The sequence below is a fragment of the Choloepus didactylus genome, chromosome 6 (assembly GCF_015220235.1).
Source record: "Choloepus didactylus isolate mChoDid1 chromosome 6, mChoDid1.pri, whole genome shotgun sequence".
Classification (NCBI taxonomy): Eukaryota; Metazoa; Chordata; class Mammalia; order Pilosa; family Megalonychidae; genus Choloepus; species Choloepus didactylus.
The window spans coordinates 62,484,670-62,500,594 of record NC_051312.1 but is presented as its reverse complement, the minus strand read 5'-3'; the positions used below and the strand labels follow the sequence as shown (position 1 = coordinate 62,500,594).

At 38.3% G+C, this 15,925-nt stretch overlaps 2 protein-coding genes across 3 annotated transcripts in view; one reads left to right on the top strand and one right to left on the bottom strand.

Annotated features, from left to right (window-relative positions):
• LOC119536466 (L-lactate dehydrogenase C chain) overlaps positions 1–9,010 on the top strand; it is a 138,277-nt gene extending 129,267 nt beyond the window's left edge. The window contains exons 9-12 of the mRNA XM_037839273.1: positions 6,104–6,277; positions 7,033–7,150; positions 7,645–7,768; positions 8,531–9,010. Coding sequence (XP_037695201.1) covers positions 6,104–6,277; positions 7,033–7,150; positions 7,645–7,768; positions 8,531–8,695 — 581 coding nt within the window. The 3' untranslated portion in view covers positions 8,696–9,010. The remainder of the gene's footprint in view (positions 1–6,103; positions 6,278–7,032; positions 7,151–7,644; positions 7,769–8,530) is intronic.
• A 1,006-nt stretch (positions 9,011–10,016) lies between these two features.
• The window catches only part of TSG101 (tumor susceptibility 101), a 77,222-nt gene continuing 71,313 nt past the window's right edge, over positions 10,017–15,925 (bottom strand). For both annotated transcript variants that reach the window (XM_037839269.1, XM_037839270.1), the window contains 3 exons: positions 13,107–13,309; positions 11,587–11,826; positions 10,017–10,360 (listed from right to left, as the gene is read on the bottom strand). In XM_037839269.1, coding sequence (XP_037695197.1) covers positions 10,271–10,360; positions 11,587–11,826; positions 13,107–13,309 — 533 coding nt within the window. In that variant the 3' untranslated portion in view covers positions 10,017–10,270. The remainder of the gene's footprint in view (positions 10,361–11,586; positions 11,827–13,106; positions 13,310–15,925) is intronic.

Below are 15,925 nucleotides of genomic sequence, written 5' to 3'. Positions count from 1 at the left end.
GGTCTATTTCCAAACTCTTGGTTCAATTCCCTTAATCAGTATGTCCATCTTTGTGCCAGTACCATGCTGTTTTGACTACTGTGGCTTTATATTAGGCTTTAAATTACTTTCCTTGCTTCACAGATGAGTCCTTAATTGTTTAACTATGTTGCTTTGGTTCACATAGATGCGCAGAGCTAAAACTTGAAAATTTACTCTAATTCCAAGTCATACGTATCTCACAATGCCCTAACTCATTACCTAAACTTTTACCCTTCAAAGAATCATTTTTCCCAACCTTGGTTTTTGTTGTTGAATTGTCCAGGCGATGAGGAAGGAAATTCTTAGTATCTTTGATTCCTTCAGCAGGTGTTTGTAGAATGCTTACCTATATGTACATACCACTGTGCTACAGAACACAGAAGAATAATAAAATCCAGAACTACCTTCTGGAAGTATGTGTTTGGATAAACAAACGGAACATTTAGTAGTAGAATAAAAATAATATGGCATAAACGTGGAATATGACTCCCGGGGAGGAATGTAGACCTGGCATCGTGGGACGGAGAACATCTTCTTGACCAAAAGGGGGATGTGAAAGGAAATGAAATAAGCTTCAGTGGCAGAGAGATTCCAAAAGGAGCCGAGAGGTCACTCTGGTGGGCACTCTTACGCACACTATAGACAACCCTTTTTAGGTTCTAAAGAATTGGGGTAGCTGGTGGTGGATACCTGAAACTATCAAACTACAACCCAGAACCCATGAATCTCGAAGACAGTTGTATAAAAATGTAGCTTATGAGGGGTGACAAGGGGATTGGGAAAGCCATAAGGACCACACTCCACTTTGTCTAGTTTATGGATGGATGAGTAGAAAAATAGGGGAAGGAAACAAACAGACAAAGGTACCCAGTGTTCTTTTTTACTTCAATTGCTCTTTTTCACTCTAATTATTCTTGTTATTTCTTCTTGCTGAATTGCCCCTTTTATTAGTATGTAGTGGCCTTCTTTGTCTCTCAAAACATCCCTGCATTTAAAGTCTATTTTATCTGAGATTAATATTGCTACACCTGCTTTCTTTTGGCTGTAGCTTGCATGAAGTATTTTTTTCCATCCTTTCACTTTCAGTTTCTTTGTTTACCTGTGTCTAAGATGAGTCTCTTGTATGCAACATATTGATGGTTCATTTTTTTTTCTCCATTCTGCGAATCTGTATCTTTTCATTGGGGAGTTTAATCCATTTACATTCAACTTTATAACCGTGAAGGCATTTCTTGAATCAGCCATCTTATCCTTTGGTTTATGTTTGTCATATTTTTCCCCTCTCTCTGTTAATATCCTTTATTGTACCCATACCAAATCTCTTTAGTACTGAACCTTTCTCCAAGTCTCTCTGTCCTTTCTTTGCTTCTCTGTCTGTAGGGCTCTCTTTAGTATCTGCAGTAGGGCAGGTCTCTTGTTAGCAAATTCTCTCAGCATTTGTCTGTCTGTGAAAAATTTAAGCTCTCCCTCAAATTTGAAGGAGAGGTTTTCTGGATAAAGTATTCTTGGCTGGAAATTTTTCTCACTCAGAATTTTAAATATATCGTGCCACTGCCTTCTTGCCTCCATGGTGGCTGCTGAGTAGTCACTACTTAGTCTTATGCTGTTTCCTTTGTATGTGGTGAATTGCTTTTCTCTTGCTGCTTTCAGAACTTGCTCCTTCTCTTCTGTGTTTGACAGTGTGATCAGAATATGTCTCGGAGTGGGTTTATTTGGATTTATTCCATTTGGAGTTCGCTGAGCATTTATGACTTGTGTATTTATGTTGTTTAGAAGATTTGGGAAGTTTTCCCCAACAATTTCTTTGAATACTCTTTCTAGACCTTTACCCTTTTCTTCCCCTTCTGGAACACCAATGAGTCTTATATTCGGACGTTTCATATTATCTATCATATCCCTGAGGTCCGTTTTGATTTTTTCAATTTTTTTCCCCATTCTTTCTTTTATGCTTTCATTTTCCATTCTGTCATCTTCCAGGTCACTGATTCGTTGTTCAGCTTCCTCTAGTCTTGTACTATGAGTGTCCAGAATCTTTTTAATTTGGTCAACAGTTTCTTTAATTTCCATAAGATCATCCATTTTTTTATTTAGTCTTGCAATGTCTTCTTTATGCTCTTCTAGGGTCTTCTTGATCTCCTTTGTATCCCGTACTATGGTCTCATTGTTCATCTTTAGTTCTTTGAGTAGCTGCTCTAGGTGCTGTGTCTCTTCTGATCTTTTGATTTGGGTGCTTGGGCTTGGGTTATCCATATCGTCTGATTTTTTCATATGCTTTATAATTTTCTGTTGTTTTTGGCCTCTTGGCATTTGCTGAACTTGATAGGGTTCTTTTAGGATTTGTAGACCAATTGAAGTCCTTATCTCTAATTTATCAGATCTACAGCTTCGTGGAGTACACTTTCTCTAACTAACCAGCAGGTGGCGTCCATGAGCCACCTGTTCTCCACAAGCCAGTTCTCCCCTGCTTAGCCTTTTTGGTGAGTGGGGGAGTGAGTCTTGTGGGGTCCAATTGGTGTACCAAGCTTGCGTGTGTAGTTGGTGTTGCCTGCCCTGTATAGGGGCATGTTTCTGGGCAGTCAGGGAGGGGGGGGTGACTCTAACAATCAAATCTCCCTGGTGATCCTAGAGTTTTAAACCTGCTGCAATAGTCTAATCCTTCAGTTCAGTCCTGCCACAGTTTGTCTCTGCCACTGACCCACAAGTCCTTGGTATTGGCGTATGGCTCCTGAGAGTTGCAATTGGGCCCCTCTTCCAGGCCGTGCACCCCCTGGTCCTCTGTTGAGGGATGACTGTGCTATGTCCCAGGTGAGTGCCGTCCCCCCAGGGCAGTTCTGGGCTGCTGGGCTGTGTAGGGAGGCTCCCAGTCTGCTGAAATGATGGCTGAAGGGGGCTTTGTTAATTCACACTGCTCCACCTTCCCAACTCTGGGACAGTCAGCTGAGGTTGCAGGGAAGGCTAATGTCTACGCCCAGTTTTGTGGTGTGTGCCTGTTATTTGAAGCACTTCCGTCACACTGGGTTGTCTGGGGCAGCTCTGGGCTATTGGGCTGGCGATGGGCAGGAGTGTTTCCTGTCACCAGGATGATGGCTGTGAGCGGACACCCCCCTTTTCTTGGGAAGTTGTGGTGTTTAGTGAATTTTCTCAGCCACTGGATTATTGGCTTTTGTCTCAGAGCTCTCTTAGTTCTGCTCTTGTCTTGACCTGCCCAAATTGCAAGTCTTTGAAGCTTTCTGTATTGGGCTTCTTAGAGTAATTGTTTTAGAAAAAGAAAAAAGGATTAAAAAAAAGGGCCCTCCTCAGAGATCTAATGGGTTATTGAAATGCTAAGAGACAAAGCAACAGGGCTATTAAGGAAAGGTCCACAGGGCAGAGAGATCAGCTTTTCTTCGGGATTTGCATATGCGCCTCAAGGCCTGAGCTCCGCCCTTCCCCTTTCTATGTTCACCAGAACTCCAAAAATCCTCCGCTTTTATTTTGGAGTTTTTCGTGTTGTTTTTTTCTATGCCTGTCTCCTCTCTGCTGGGCTGGCTGCTCTCAGATTCTCTGGTGTCTGGTCTCAGTCTATCTGTGGTTGGAGTTTGGATCAGTAGAATGAGTTTCCGATAAGGGCTGCCACTGCAGTTCTCCCTTCTCCTTCCCGGAGCTGACAGCCCCTCCTCCCACGGGACTGAGCCTGGCAGGGAGGGGTGCGGGTCCCCTGGCCACAAAAACTTACAGATTTCGCTGATCTCAGCAGTTCGACGTTTTCATGAGTGTTGTATGAAGTATGCCCAAAGTCAGATTGCTCTGTGGTGTCCAGTCCACGCAGTTCCTGGCTTTCTACCTACTTTCCTGGAGGAGTAACTAAAACATACAGCTCACCAGTCCGCCATCTTGCCCCGCCTCCCAATAGTTTAATTTTTATCTTGTTCCTTTGGAAGGGCGGTCATTTCCCATTTCGTTTTGAAGTCTTTTTTTTTGCACACAATACATATTAATCTTTTAAAGTGTTAAATTTAGGATTTAAACCCTGAGCTGTGTTTTCCTTAAGATTGTACCCAGCTAATGATATGACAGTGCTTTCCCTAAGTGCCAGGAGCAGCGTCTGGCACTCTCCAATCCAAAAAACACCTTTCACTCTCCTTTCAAATTGCTTCTGCATTGAATGGTGTTCTTCATCAGAGTTTAGCCCTCCTATCAAGAACATCAGCCCAAGTTGTATGTGAAGTGCAGGATCCTCTCCGTATATTCTAAGCCTGCATATTGTCCTGGGCTTACAATTATTCATGGCCATAGAAATTTCCCCGTTTATGGAATTCGAACACCCCCTCTATTCCCTGTGAAATACTTTCTCCCCCCACTAAATGCTCTATTGCATGATCTAAAGCAGGTCTTTGCCCTTGCTGCTTTGGCTTATTTCCTACACTGCTTCCACTGTCTGCAAGCTGCTTCTCCTTGCAGGATAACTCCTGGGAGGATGACCTAGATATATTACCTGGTTCATCTTTTCAGTTTGCCACCTGATAGACTGGCACCAACATCCCAGTGTATCTATAGGGGTCACTCTGCTCCCTCTGGAACAGGGCCAGAAACCCACAATGGGAGTGCAGGGTGGCTCCACACCACACCCTGAGGAGGGAAGGGGGGTTAGCAGGGGTGCCACAGGCTTTTCCTACTGTTTTTAAAGCTGAGTTTTCTTCAGTACTTACCCAGTTACTGCATCCTTTTAACTGTTTTCTGGATTTTGAGGGAAATGGGTCTTCCAGTTTTTGCTAGTTCAAAGATTCTGCAGGTGAATGGCACCCTGTGGTGTCTTATGCTGCCATCTTGGTTGACTGTATTCCCAAATTTGCTTTCTTACTGATTTTTTTTTTTTTTTTACTAGTTTACTTCCTTTATGATTAATGTTTGTTCCTTTTCAGTTCTTGAGTGAAATGCTGAATTCACTGATTTTCAATTTTTTTAAAAAAAATGCATTTAAAAAAATAAATTTGCCTCTAGGTACCCTTTAATTTTTAGTTCTGTTATATGGTACCCTTATTGCCATTCCATTCCAAATATTTTGTGATTCATCTGCAACTCAGTGAGTCATTTATGACTACATTTTTAGCTTAGAAACATTTTAAAAATTTGTCTTATTATAATTTGATTCTAACATAATTGAGATCAGAGAAATGTAGGTTGGTAGGTTGTTTGACATTATTTGAAATCTGTTAAGGCTTACTTTGTGTACCAGTATCAATAGACAGTTTTTGTAAATATTATTCCTTCCGTAGTTGAAAACAGATTTTTATTGGGTGTGATGTTCTTTCTATATATATGAATGCTTGATCACACATAAATTTTATTAGTTTTGCTAAACTGTTGCTAGATTTTTTTGTGATCCGTTTCAGAGATATTTTAAAATTGTGCACTATGATTATGAATTAAATCCACCTTGCAGTTACCCATATTTCTTCACATATTTTGAAGCTATTAAGCACACCTAATTCATGATTGTTGTATCTTGTTAGATTTTTCCATATATTACTATGTATTATCCCTAATGAATTTTTTGTTGTTGGAAATTCTGTTTTGTTGGATATGAATGTAGCTATACTGGCTTTCTTTTGGTTAACTCAATTTTTAAAATTCGCTCCACAAAGAAAAAAAATTTAATAAAGCTAATGTTTAAAATAATTCACACAACCCAAACATAAGACCATGCCAAAACATTTCCCTTGCCTCGTGGACTAAGGCCTGATTATGTTTTCTTGACAATTACATTCTGTCTATAATTGTTTCTGTCTATTCCCCTTTAAACAAGTAGCTAAGCTTTTTGTCTAAATTAGTTAATTTTAGAAAAAATTGCTTAAAATACTTGATACGTATTATTCACATTTCTGGAAATTTTCTGTATAGTGAGCCTACTGTGTGTCTGCATATCAAGCTATGCAGAGTAGAAAACTAAACATTTTTCATAACTTATTTCTATTAGGTAAATATTGCTAGCACAGCTGAACATGACAAGAAAACTTGTTTTCAGATTTATCAGTTTTAATTTAGTAAATCTAAAAAATCATTTTAGATGAGAACTTTTTTGACTTGAATTTTTTCTTCTCAGTGGATGTCTTAACTTACGTGGTCTGGAAGTTGAGTAGATTTCCCAAAAACCGTGTTATTGGAAGTGGTTGTAATCTGGACACTGCTCGTTTTCGTTTCTTGATTGGGCAAAGGCTTGGTATCCACTCTGAAAGCTGTCATGGGTGGGTCCTTGGAGAGCATGGAGATTCAAGTGGTAAGCCTAAAGTACCTCTGAGCCTTATAAGCTCTATGAAACATATTTTGACCATATTGATCACACAGAGATTAAAGTAAAATAGTTCCTGGTTGGGAAGAGAAGACTTATTCCACTTCAGGCCCTTTTATCGTGTTTTAAATTTTAGTATACTTATGATTTTTATGATAAAATAATATATGAAAATATTCATAAATTTGAAAAAAGTGAGAATGTTACTATAATCCTACATATGGATGGTTAAGATTATAAGGCGTTCTTAATACAGCACTAACATTATATGGTTACTCTGTCTCTGGGAAAGGTTAGCATTGTGGTTCAGGTGACATGAATTCTTCAAATTAAGGGATGGGCATAACTGGAGAAAACTAAGGGGAAGAGGAAGGGTATTAGAGTGATAGCACTTTTTTTTTTTTTTTTAGTGTCTTCTGGCTAAAAGAACTCTTGAAATCCTTCTAATATAATGGAAAAGGATTTGAAGGGAGAAAACATAAAACATCTGTAGTCAACAGGTTAAAACTGCCACTTTTTCCTGCAAAGATGATAGAATTCTGGGGCCCATCCCAAAGATTTTGATTGAGAAGATCTGGGTTGGGGCTCAGTCAGACATATGAATTTTGATGGTTGTGTTGAACACTCCTAGTTGTAAACCACTCAAGGCAATTATAAGTTTTTCTAAGGTAAGAGAAAAAACACAAAAAACCCTGCTTCATACTACAATGTAATAAATATGTTCTTTGGTCTCTTTTTCTTAGTTCCTGTGTGGAGTGGAGTGAACATTGCTGGTGTCCCTTTGAAGGATTTGAAATCAGATCTAGGAAGTGACAGAAATCGTGAGCAGTGGGAAAACATCCATAAAGAAGTGATTGCCAGGTAATATGTTAATTTCACATTTTCAGTACCTTGGAAGCTAATTATGAGCCGGAATTTTGCCACAGGGATAAGATTAGGTCCCTCAAGTATATGTTGTTATGGTCCCTGTACTTTTCTTTCATTAGTACTTTTATTTTTGTGAGATTATCTGATAATTTACCAGATTATACATTCTTTAGTAGTTAGGGAGTGGGTCATGGTTGAGTGTAACCCAGTATCTAGCATGTAAAAGGCACTCATTTGTTTGCTGGCAGACAGATTTTCTTAAATTGTTGCTATAGTGGGATTGATTTAATATTAATTTCTGGATTTCTGTACTTCACCTCATGTTAATGTTTACTGTAAATAACCAACTCCTATAATGACTTTTTAGAAATTAATACAAACATTTCAGTTTTGTGGCATTATCAGGTAGGTTGCCACATAACGGATGTTCAATGATGTATCTTCCAAACTAACTTAATGTTCATGATTTCTTATTTTTAATTCCACAGTGCCTATGAGATTATTAAAATGAAAGGTTATACTTCTTGGGGCATTGGCCTGTCTATAGCTGATTTAGTGGAAAGTATTTTGAAGAATCTGAGGAGAGTGCATCCAGTTTCCACCATAATTAAGGTAGATATTCATGCTTGAAAAATCATTAACTTTAACGTAAGATAAGGGTAGAGAACATTTGAGGGACTCTTAATTTTTTTGATTTTTGGAAGCCCCTGTCTTTTGAAAGGCTATCCTTTGTTGCTGCGCCAAGTGTGTGAGACAGTGTGTCTTATTTCTATAGACCTTTGTCCTGTCCTTGTATGACATTTATTAAGTTAGATAAAAGTAAGACTTTTTGAATGTTTATGATTTAACTGAGGTGAACTAAGTCTACAAATATCCAGTGATATTGGAACCACTGTGGGTAGTGATCTTGACACATTTTGAGTTGTCTAACACTTCCAATTATGTCCCGTGCAGAGACCAGGAAAGAAGCACCAGTCACAAAAGTATTAGCAGTTAATTCCTAGGCTTGGTAAGATCCTTCTACTGGTCTGAATGGGAGAGGTTAAAAAAGAAAAATAGGGAACTAAATCTTTGATTATAAAGTAATAGGAATTTTAAAGTGGTCCCCTGAAGAGAAATGGTTTGGGGACAAGGAGACGGGAAAAAGAGGGTGGGCCCAGCAAACACAGCAAGAGTCTGGGGCCTATATGGAGAGATGGCTGGAAAATTGGACAAGGAATGTCCAGTAATGTATTTTAAGTTGTTTTTTGTCTTGGTGCTTTTATCCATACCCACAAATCTATTAGACATCCATTCACCCAGCAACTGATGCTTCTTATATGGCAGACCTTTGTTAGAAGAAAGAAAAAAAATGTTTTAAATCTTTAATTGCAGGGCTTCTATGGAGTAAATGAAGAAGTATTCCTCAGTGTCCCTTGTATCCTGGGAGAGAATGGTATCACAGACATTATAAAGGTAAATTTGACCCCTGAAGAGGAGGCCCGTTTAAAAAGGAGTGCAGAAACACTTTGGAAAATTCAGGAGGAGCTGAAGTTTTAAAACTGTTTAAAACTGCCACTTCTGTAATTTCTGAAGAAGAGTAGTTTATGGGGTTGTGTATGTCCAACTTTTGAGTAAACTGGAATTCCTAAAAGTTGAAAATGGGGATGGTAGAGTGAGTCCCCTGTTTATTTAGCTCCTCTATCTCTTTCCAGATATTGGCTGGTACTTACATTTTACAATTCTTAAGTGGGTGCATCAAAGGAATTGTTTTTGGTACATCTGATGTACCAGTACATGCCTTGAATATATATATAGTTGCTAACTGGTCCAAAAGAATGTATGACTCTTATTGTGTTATAGACATTCTGATTCTTTTCATCCTGTTACATGCTAATTTCATCCTGTTACATGCTAATTCTTTTGTTCTGACTGGCTTATACCTATATTTATTTATATACTATTTTTAAAAAAAGTTCTAACTTCCTCTATAATGAAAAATAAAAGTATCTACACACAAAAATAAGTCTAAATGTTAATTCCAATCCTAACACTAAATAAATAAACCTTGATTTGACCTACTTTTTAGCCTGAATTTTTGTGACTAGATTTTAATTTTTAAAAACTATCTAAATAGTTTTAAAAAAAGGATCTAAATTTTATAAACCCCTCAATGTGACTGACACTGTGTCTTTTTTCCTTTTTAAAGAATAGAATCTATACAGTGAACTGCTTGGCTCCCTAAATATCTTAAAAGAAAACATCTCAAATCAGAATTTTTTTTCTTTGTAACCTCATGAGCCTTCTAGTGCTTTCATTTTAATATAGAACATTCTGTTCTACTTGATGAGGTCTGAGGACATAAGCAGCTCTGTAGTTCAAGTCACAAACCTGGCTACAGAGTCACTCCCCAAGAAGACTGACTTCAACTGACAATAGAAGCAGGGAGGCAGTGTATACTATACCTTCTTCATTCCTGTCCCCACAAACGCCCATTTAATTGTGGGCAGATCATCTTGCCTAGTTAAGTTCTTGGGTGTATAGCTTGGCACCTGCCAGTCCACTTCTAGGATACCTTCTTCTCTTGATGAAAACAGTTATGGTTCATCAGGCCTATAAAGAAAACAAATCTAGGCAGGGACAGGTAGGATACCACTCAGGACTTTTCACAGAAAAAAGTCTCTCAAATCTCTCAGTTTCAAATATCTCACAATTTAGATTTCTATGTGGTATATCCCAGATTAAAACAGAATCCTCTTTATATGCTATAGAATATTACTAAATTTCAATTTAAGATGGATATCATGCTTTGTTTGCTAAGATAAAAACTGAACATCTTAAGGTTTCATGGATTTTTCCTAAAGAAGTCCAATAAAGAAGAAATTATGCAACAAATTTTATTTAGCATAGTCAGTCCCAACATTTAGCACAAAAAGAGTTTACAGAGAATAGAAAGTGCATTAATAAAAGCCTGTCTTTACCAAAAGAAAACAGAAAATATACTATTGATTCAAAATATTTTACACTTGAATGATATACTGCAATAACTTATTCTGGTCACCTACTGATAAGAGAAAGGAAGAAAAGAAAAAAATACTTTAAGAAGAGCTCAGTCTCCGGCTGGTATCAGCGAAGTCAGTAGAGGTCACTGAGACCGGCAGTCTTTCTTGCTTTTTGCATTAGTGCCCTCAGCTGGAACTGTTTACGGGACAGAACACGTACATGCTGGGAAGGGGGAAAAGGTTTCAACAGTTTAGAAAGGCTCTGACCCAGAACTAGGCATGAAGTATCAGACAGTTTGTAACTTATACCAATCTTCCTTTGGAACCAGTACCCCATTACTTGTAGCTTTTTTTAAACTCCACCAGATGGATGCTGGCAGAATGTGTTAGGCTTACTCACTGGGAAAGGACCACACTGCAAGATTTGGCTCAGGAGTTTGAGCTATACCTTGAGACAACAGAGCAACCAGGGAAATTTGGTAATGTGATCTTAACAAAAGCTACAAAAAAACTTTTGGTAACCTAATGGTTAAAAGAAAGGGAAGGGCAGGGATGAGAAGTACAGGGCCAGCTTATGTCCATAGTCTAGTGCCTAGCAAATGGCAAAGGCACAATTCTTTTCCTCTCTTGTCTAAGTGATCTTTCCCTAGCTGTGACACCCAAGCTGGGGACAATGTACAGAAAGGGAGTACTCCCTTGGGTTTCTGGCCTATACTTAACCATTCATGTGCTTGTACTAGGTCTGAGGCACAAAGTTTGGGCCCTCACCCAAAGTGAGAGATGCAAGATCAGCAAGCAACTGGACCAGCCTAGCATGTACAGTGAGGAACCAGCAGCAGGTAGATGTGATATCCAAAGGGTTGCTGCTATTATTCCTAAAACCATGCTCCTTATGATCCAACAGATAGCAGGCACTATACTTGGCTCACTGGCTCTTCATGTAATACAGCCTTAAACCTGAGACAAGCTTCATTCAAAAGGGCTGTATAATCTGCAGGGGAGCCCAATACCTTGCAGGGCTATCTGATCTGGGAAAAAGTGGTCTAACATTATGGAACTCTGAGAAAATCAACAGAAACAAAAAAATGGGGATGATACAGTCAGTGATCCCAATTTAGGTGGTATGACCTGAAAGAACCAATGGGAATTTCACTGTGCCTCCTGACCGACCCAAAGCATGTAGTAAAACAGAAGAATTACATTCATCTTAATGCTGCCTAGTGGGGTGGGGAACTACAGTACAAATCCACTTTTCTACCCTTACTCAGACTGATCCTCAGGACTGTATAGATGAGAAGACACTATTCACAGCCATGCATCTCACTAACTCTCCTCTGGGAAAACAAGGAATCTTAACCCACTTCAAGGAGAAACCGTCTGTGATTTTCAAGGTGAGTGCCTCTAAAACACAAATTCCAAAATCTTGGAAAGTTGAGTGAGAAGACATACCTTCAGAAAGACATCGAGATCTATTACTCCCCGCCTTAAGGCTTCTCCCAGGTAAAAGATAGTGTCTTCAATAGCATTTTCCTCTGCATACAAATTTAGGATCTGTTTGTATAGTGGGGCTGTGGGAATGATAACTTCATCAATATCATTGTTTTCAGATTGATTTTCCATTTTCTCCAGAGCAGAACTGAGTTCTTCATCCTTCTTTTTCAAAAGTTCTATATTTTTATCAACCTCAGCCTGAAAACAGAACATGTCAAACATGGTGATTTTATACTAATTATACATAATTATCCACCTGTCAAATATTTATTACTCAACTTCACAGAAAGACTTGCTAATAAAGCAATGTTTAAACAACTCAAGAATGAGATTAATGTTTCAAATAACACATTGATCACAGGTAGAGGAAAGGTGTGATATTATATACCGAGTGAATACAGGATAATGTTGGAACTATTCTAAGCACAGAACTTATCAGTCATAAATGATACTGCAAGCTAAGCTTTCAGAAAAGATACTTTCTAGCAGGAGTTCCTTACTTTTTTTCCCTGTCCATTTTCTTAGAAAATGATAAAAGTGGACTTTCTTTCAAACAAGTGTGGCCATCTGCCATAGAAGAGTAAACTTTCCCTGATCTGTAAAGAGCCCCCAAACACCTGTACTTTAGTCACAAGATATCGCAGGTGGTGGTTATGGGCTGTGAATTGTACTGACATCACTTTCTTGAACTTCTGAAAACAGCTGGCTGTTGCTAAATGCACTTTATATACTCCAGCTATTTTGTAAGGCTAATGTATACGTACAAATCACATTCCTTAAAGCCCCCAATTGTTTAATAACTCCTTGGGTATTTTTTTTATAATGCTGATTTATTGGAATAAATTTTCCCTCATGGGGATGAAAATTAAGAGTGTTGACACTGGCACTCTAATTATGCTAATGCCTCTATTTAATAATCACTAAGCAAAAAAGTCACAAGGCTGACACAATGACTCTCCAGGGCATAGCAGTTTGATACAAATATGAGAAGGCTTAAAGAGCAAAACTGCATACATTATGTTTATATGCAGCTCTTAAGTACCCAAGTATCTCTTGATTATTAAGTTAGAAGGGTTCAATAAAGATGCTTTTTAATACAGTGCAAACAACATTTAGAGACAAAATAGAACTGTCCCCTAAGTCTGCACAAAGGTCTGCAGATCTTTATTACAGAGGCAGCTTTCTCAAACTCTTATTTCCTGGAAGTCTGGCAGCATCAAATAATCCTCCTTTGGGTCAAGGGTGAAGGGTGAAGCAAAGATACTCTTAAATATCATTCACCTCCCCACTGAAGACCAAATCCAAACAGAGGCTCCTTTTTAAACAAAGTAATAGAGAAGTTGTTTCAGTGCTTAAAGACATCTATAATTTTATGATACTGTATTATACCCAAAACATCCAGGGTAACCAAAGACATATACCCTTTGCCACGGCTATAACTCCATCCAAAAATCTCAACTTGTCAATGAGCTACTTACTACTTCTTGATCTAAACGGGTAACCATCTCTTCCAGTTTCTGGTGACCTTTTTTCAGGTCTTCCTCTGTTCGCTTCAAGGCATTCAGCTCTGCCTGGGCACGATCCATTTCCTCCTTCATTCGCCATCTCAGTTTGTCACTGACTGCTGAGATAAGAGAGGCTCGGATGGTGTCTTCGCTGATTGTGCCATCCCTAGTGGGACCTGCAGGAGAAAAAGGCAAAAACCATTTCCTTATTTCCTAAGTTCTTTCTAATCCTCTCACAGTAACCTTCAGAAAACAGTACAAAATGTGAGACAACACTTGCAAAATGGGAACAAAGAAAAAAATATGCTAAACATTAGTTTTATCACAAACAACATAAAAACAAAGTTGATTCAGAAATACTTCCCATGAAAGATTACTATTAATCCATATTTAACTGCTTTCCCTACTTACATCCAAACAATTAGCTATTTTCTCAATGAGGCAAAAGGATATGTCCCTAGAGGTTATAATTATTTGTCTCCAACAAATGGGAGAATAAATATATGCCAAGGAAAAACATTTGATTCAGGTCAAGTCTATTCTCACCTTCACTGCTAAGCTGAAGGAGACACGGACCCACTACAAAGGCCAGTGAGAAAACTGAAGGGGCAGAGTTTTCCTAAATTAATGAACAGGTTAATGACTTTTACTTCTTACTGACAGAATAGGGGAAAATGGATGAAACAAAGAGGAAGACATTCCCAAAATTCAACAGCTGATAAACATCTGTTTATTCCCAGATTCTTTACAGTTCTTTTTCAAATGTTCCTTCTTAATCAGTCCTATATAATTTCCTTGTACATTTCATATCAAACTTTAAAAGGTCTTCCCTTTAACATAATATGGATACTCTATACGACCACCAATGTTCTTCAGTTATGGTCCTAAATCAGCAAATGAGAACAGTACTCTCATTTCTGTCTGTAAGAGCTTGAGTATTCTTTTGATATTTTCTTTGCAGTTACCATGAGGTTTAACTTTAAAATCCTAAATCAATAATACTCTCATTTGCTTAGATACTAACTTAACTTCAGTGTTTTATGTAAACTATGTTCCTATATCCCTCCATTCCCCCAGCCTTAGATAGTTCTTGTCACAAATTGTGTGTTTATACATTGAATAAAAAATGACTCATTTACCATTTACTTCTTATAGGAAGTAAAAAAAAAAAGGGAGTTAGAAATCAAAAGCAGAGTAGTACTGGCATTTATATTTATCCACATTGTTATCCTTACTGGAGATCTTTTTTCTTCATATGGCTTAATTTTATTGTTTAGTGTCCTTTCCTTTCAATCTTCAGAACTCTTTTCAGCATCTCTTGTAGGGTTGATCTAGTGGCGATGAACTCCTTCAGCTTTTGTTTATCTAGGAATGTCTTAATCTCTCCCTCATTTTTGACAGATAGTTTTGTCAGATACAGAATTCTTAGTTGGCAAGTTTTTTTTAAACATTTTAAATGTCATTCCACTGCCTTGTTGCCGCCATGGTTTCTGATGAGAAACTGACATTGAATCTTACTGAGCTCTCTTGTTATGTGACATGTTGCTTCTCTTGTGGCTTTGAGAATTCCCTATCGCTGATATTTGACCGTATGATTATAACATGGTGCAGTGGATGTATATATTCATGTCTTTTGTTAATCTGGGAAGTTTTCAGCCATTATTTCCTTGAATATCATCCTGTGTAATGAAGAATTGACCTTATCCAAAGGGAGATCTGGCTTTTGCTGGTGGCTCTTGGGAAGTTATTTCTAAACTCTTTGAAGTCATCCCTTCCTGATAATAGTATCTTTGTTTACTTGGGGGCCTTGGAGCTATGTTGGATAGTTTAACCATGTGATTTATGGTGGGGGGTTTGGGCCATGTGGTATCAGCTTAACTTCTGAAGGGGCTGGAGACTAAACGTCAGCGATGTGGACAGTCAAGAATGTGTATGTGACTAGCCCCAATAAAAACTTGGGACACCAAGGCTCGGGTGTGCTTCTCTGGTTGGCAGTACTCTTGGGTGTATTGTCACACACTGTTACCAGGAAAAATAAGCACTTGTTCTTGATTCCACTGGGAAAGGACAACAGGAAACTTTGTGCTTGGAATTTTCCTGGATCCTGCCCAATGTATCTCTTTCCTTGGCTGACTTTAATTTGCATCCCTTTGCTGTAATAAACTGCAACTGTGAGTATGAACCTGAGGGTAGTCTTGGAAACCCCAAATTTGCAGTTGGTATGGAACTGAGGGTGGTCATGTGGATTTCCCAAATTTTACAGGTCCTTAACTGAGGGCATTCTCCTACCTAATCAAGTATTTCTCCATTCATGGCAATTCATGGAGTAGGTCAGTCTATCTCAAATGAGGAGCTTACACATGTCATTATCTCTGCTCTGTGAACTTCAGCTGAAACAGTACCGTATTTTACCCGTCCATCTCCAAGCCTTTATTTGAAGGCCATTACATAATCTACATGTATGTCTTTGCTTGCTCGCTAAACATATATAATAAAATATAGCAGGGAGTTACTGCCATTTCATGAGACTTCAGCTGTTCAGTCATTTGGACAGAACTCAGGTTGAATCAAAATCTCTAGTTTCTCACACTGTACAAATTTATTAAGGAAGAGAGAGAGCAAAAACGGCTAATTTCTACGAGTTTAGTTTAGTCCTTTCTGTCCAAAGGGTGATCTATGAAATGATGACTAGTGAAGATGTTCTCTTAGTAAGTTCCCATTTTATAAGGATGCATTAAAAACTTGCTTCTAAAAGAATTGATCTTCTTATAACCTATCTGAAATTTCATTAT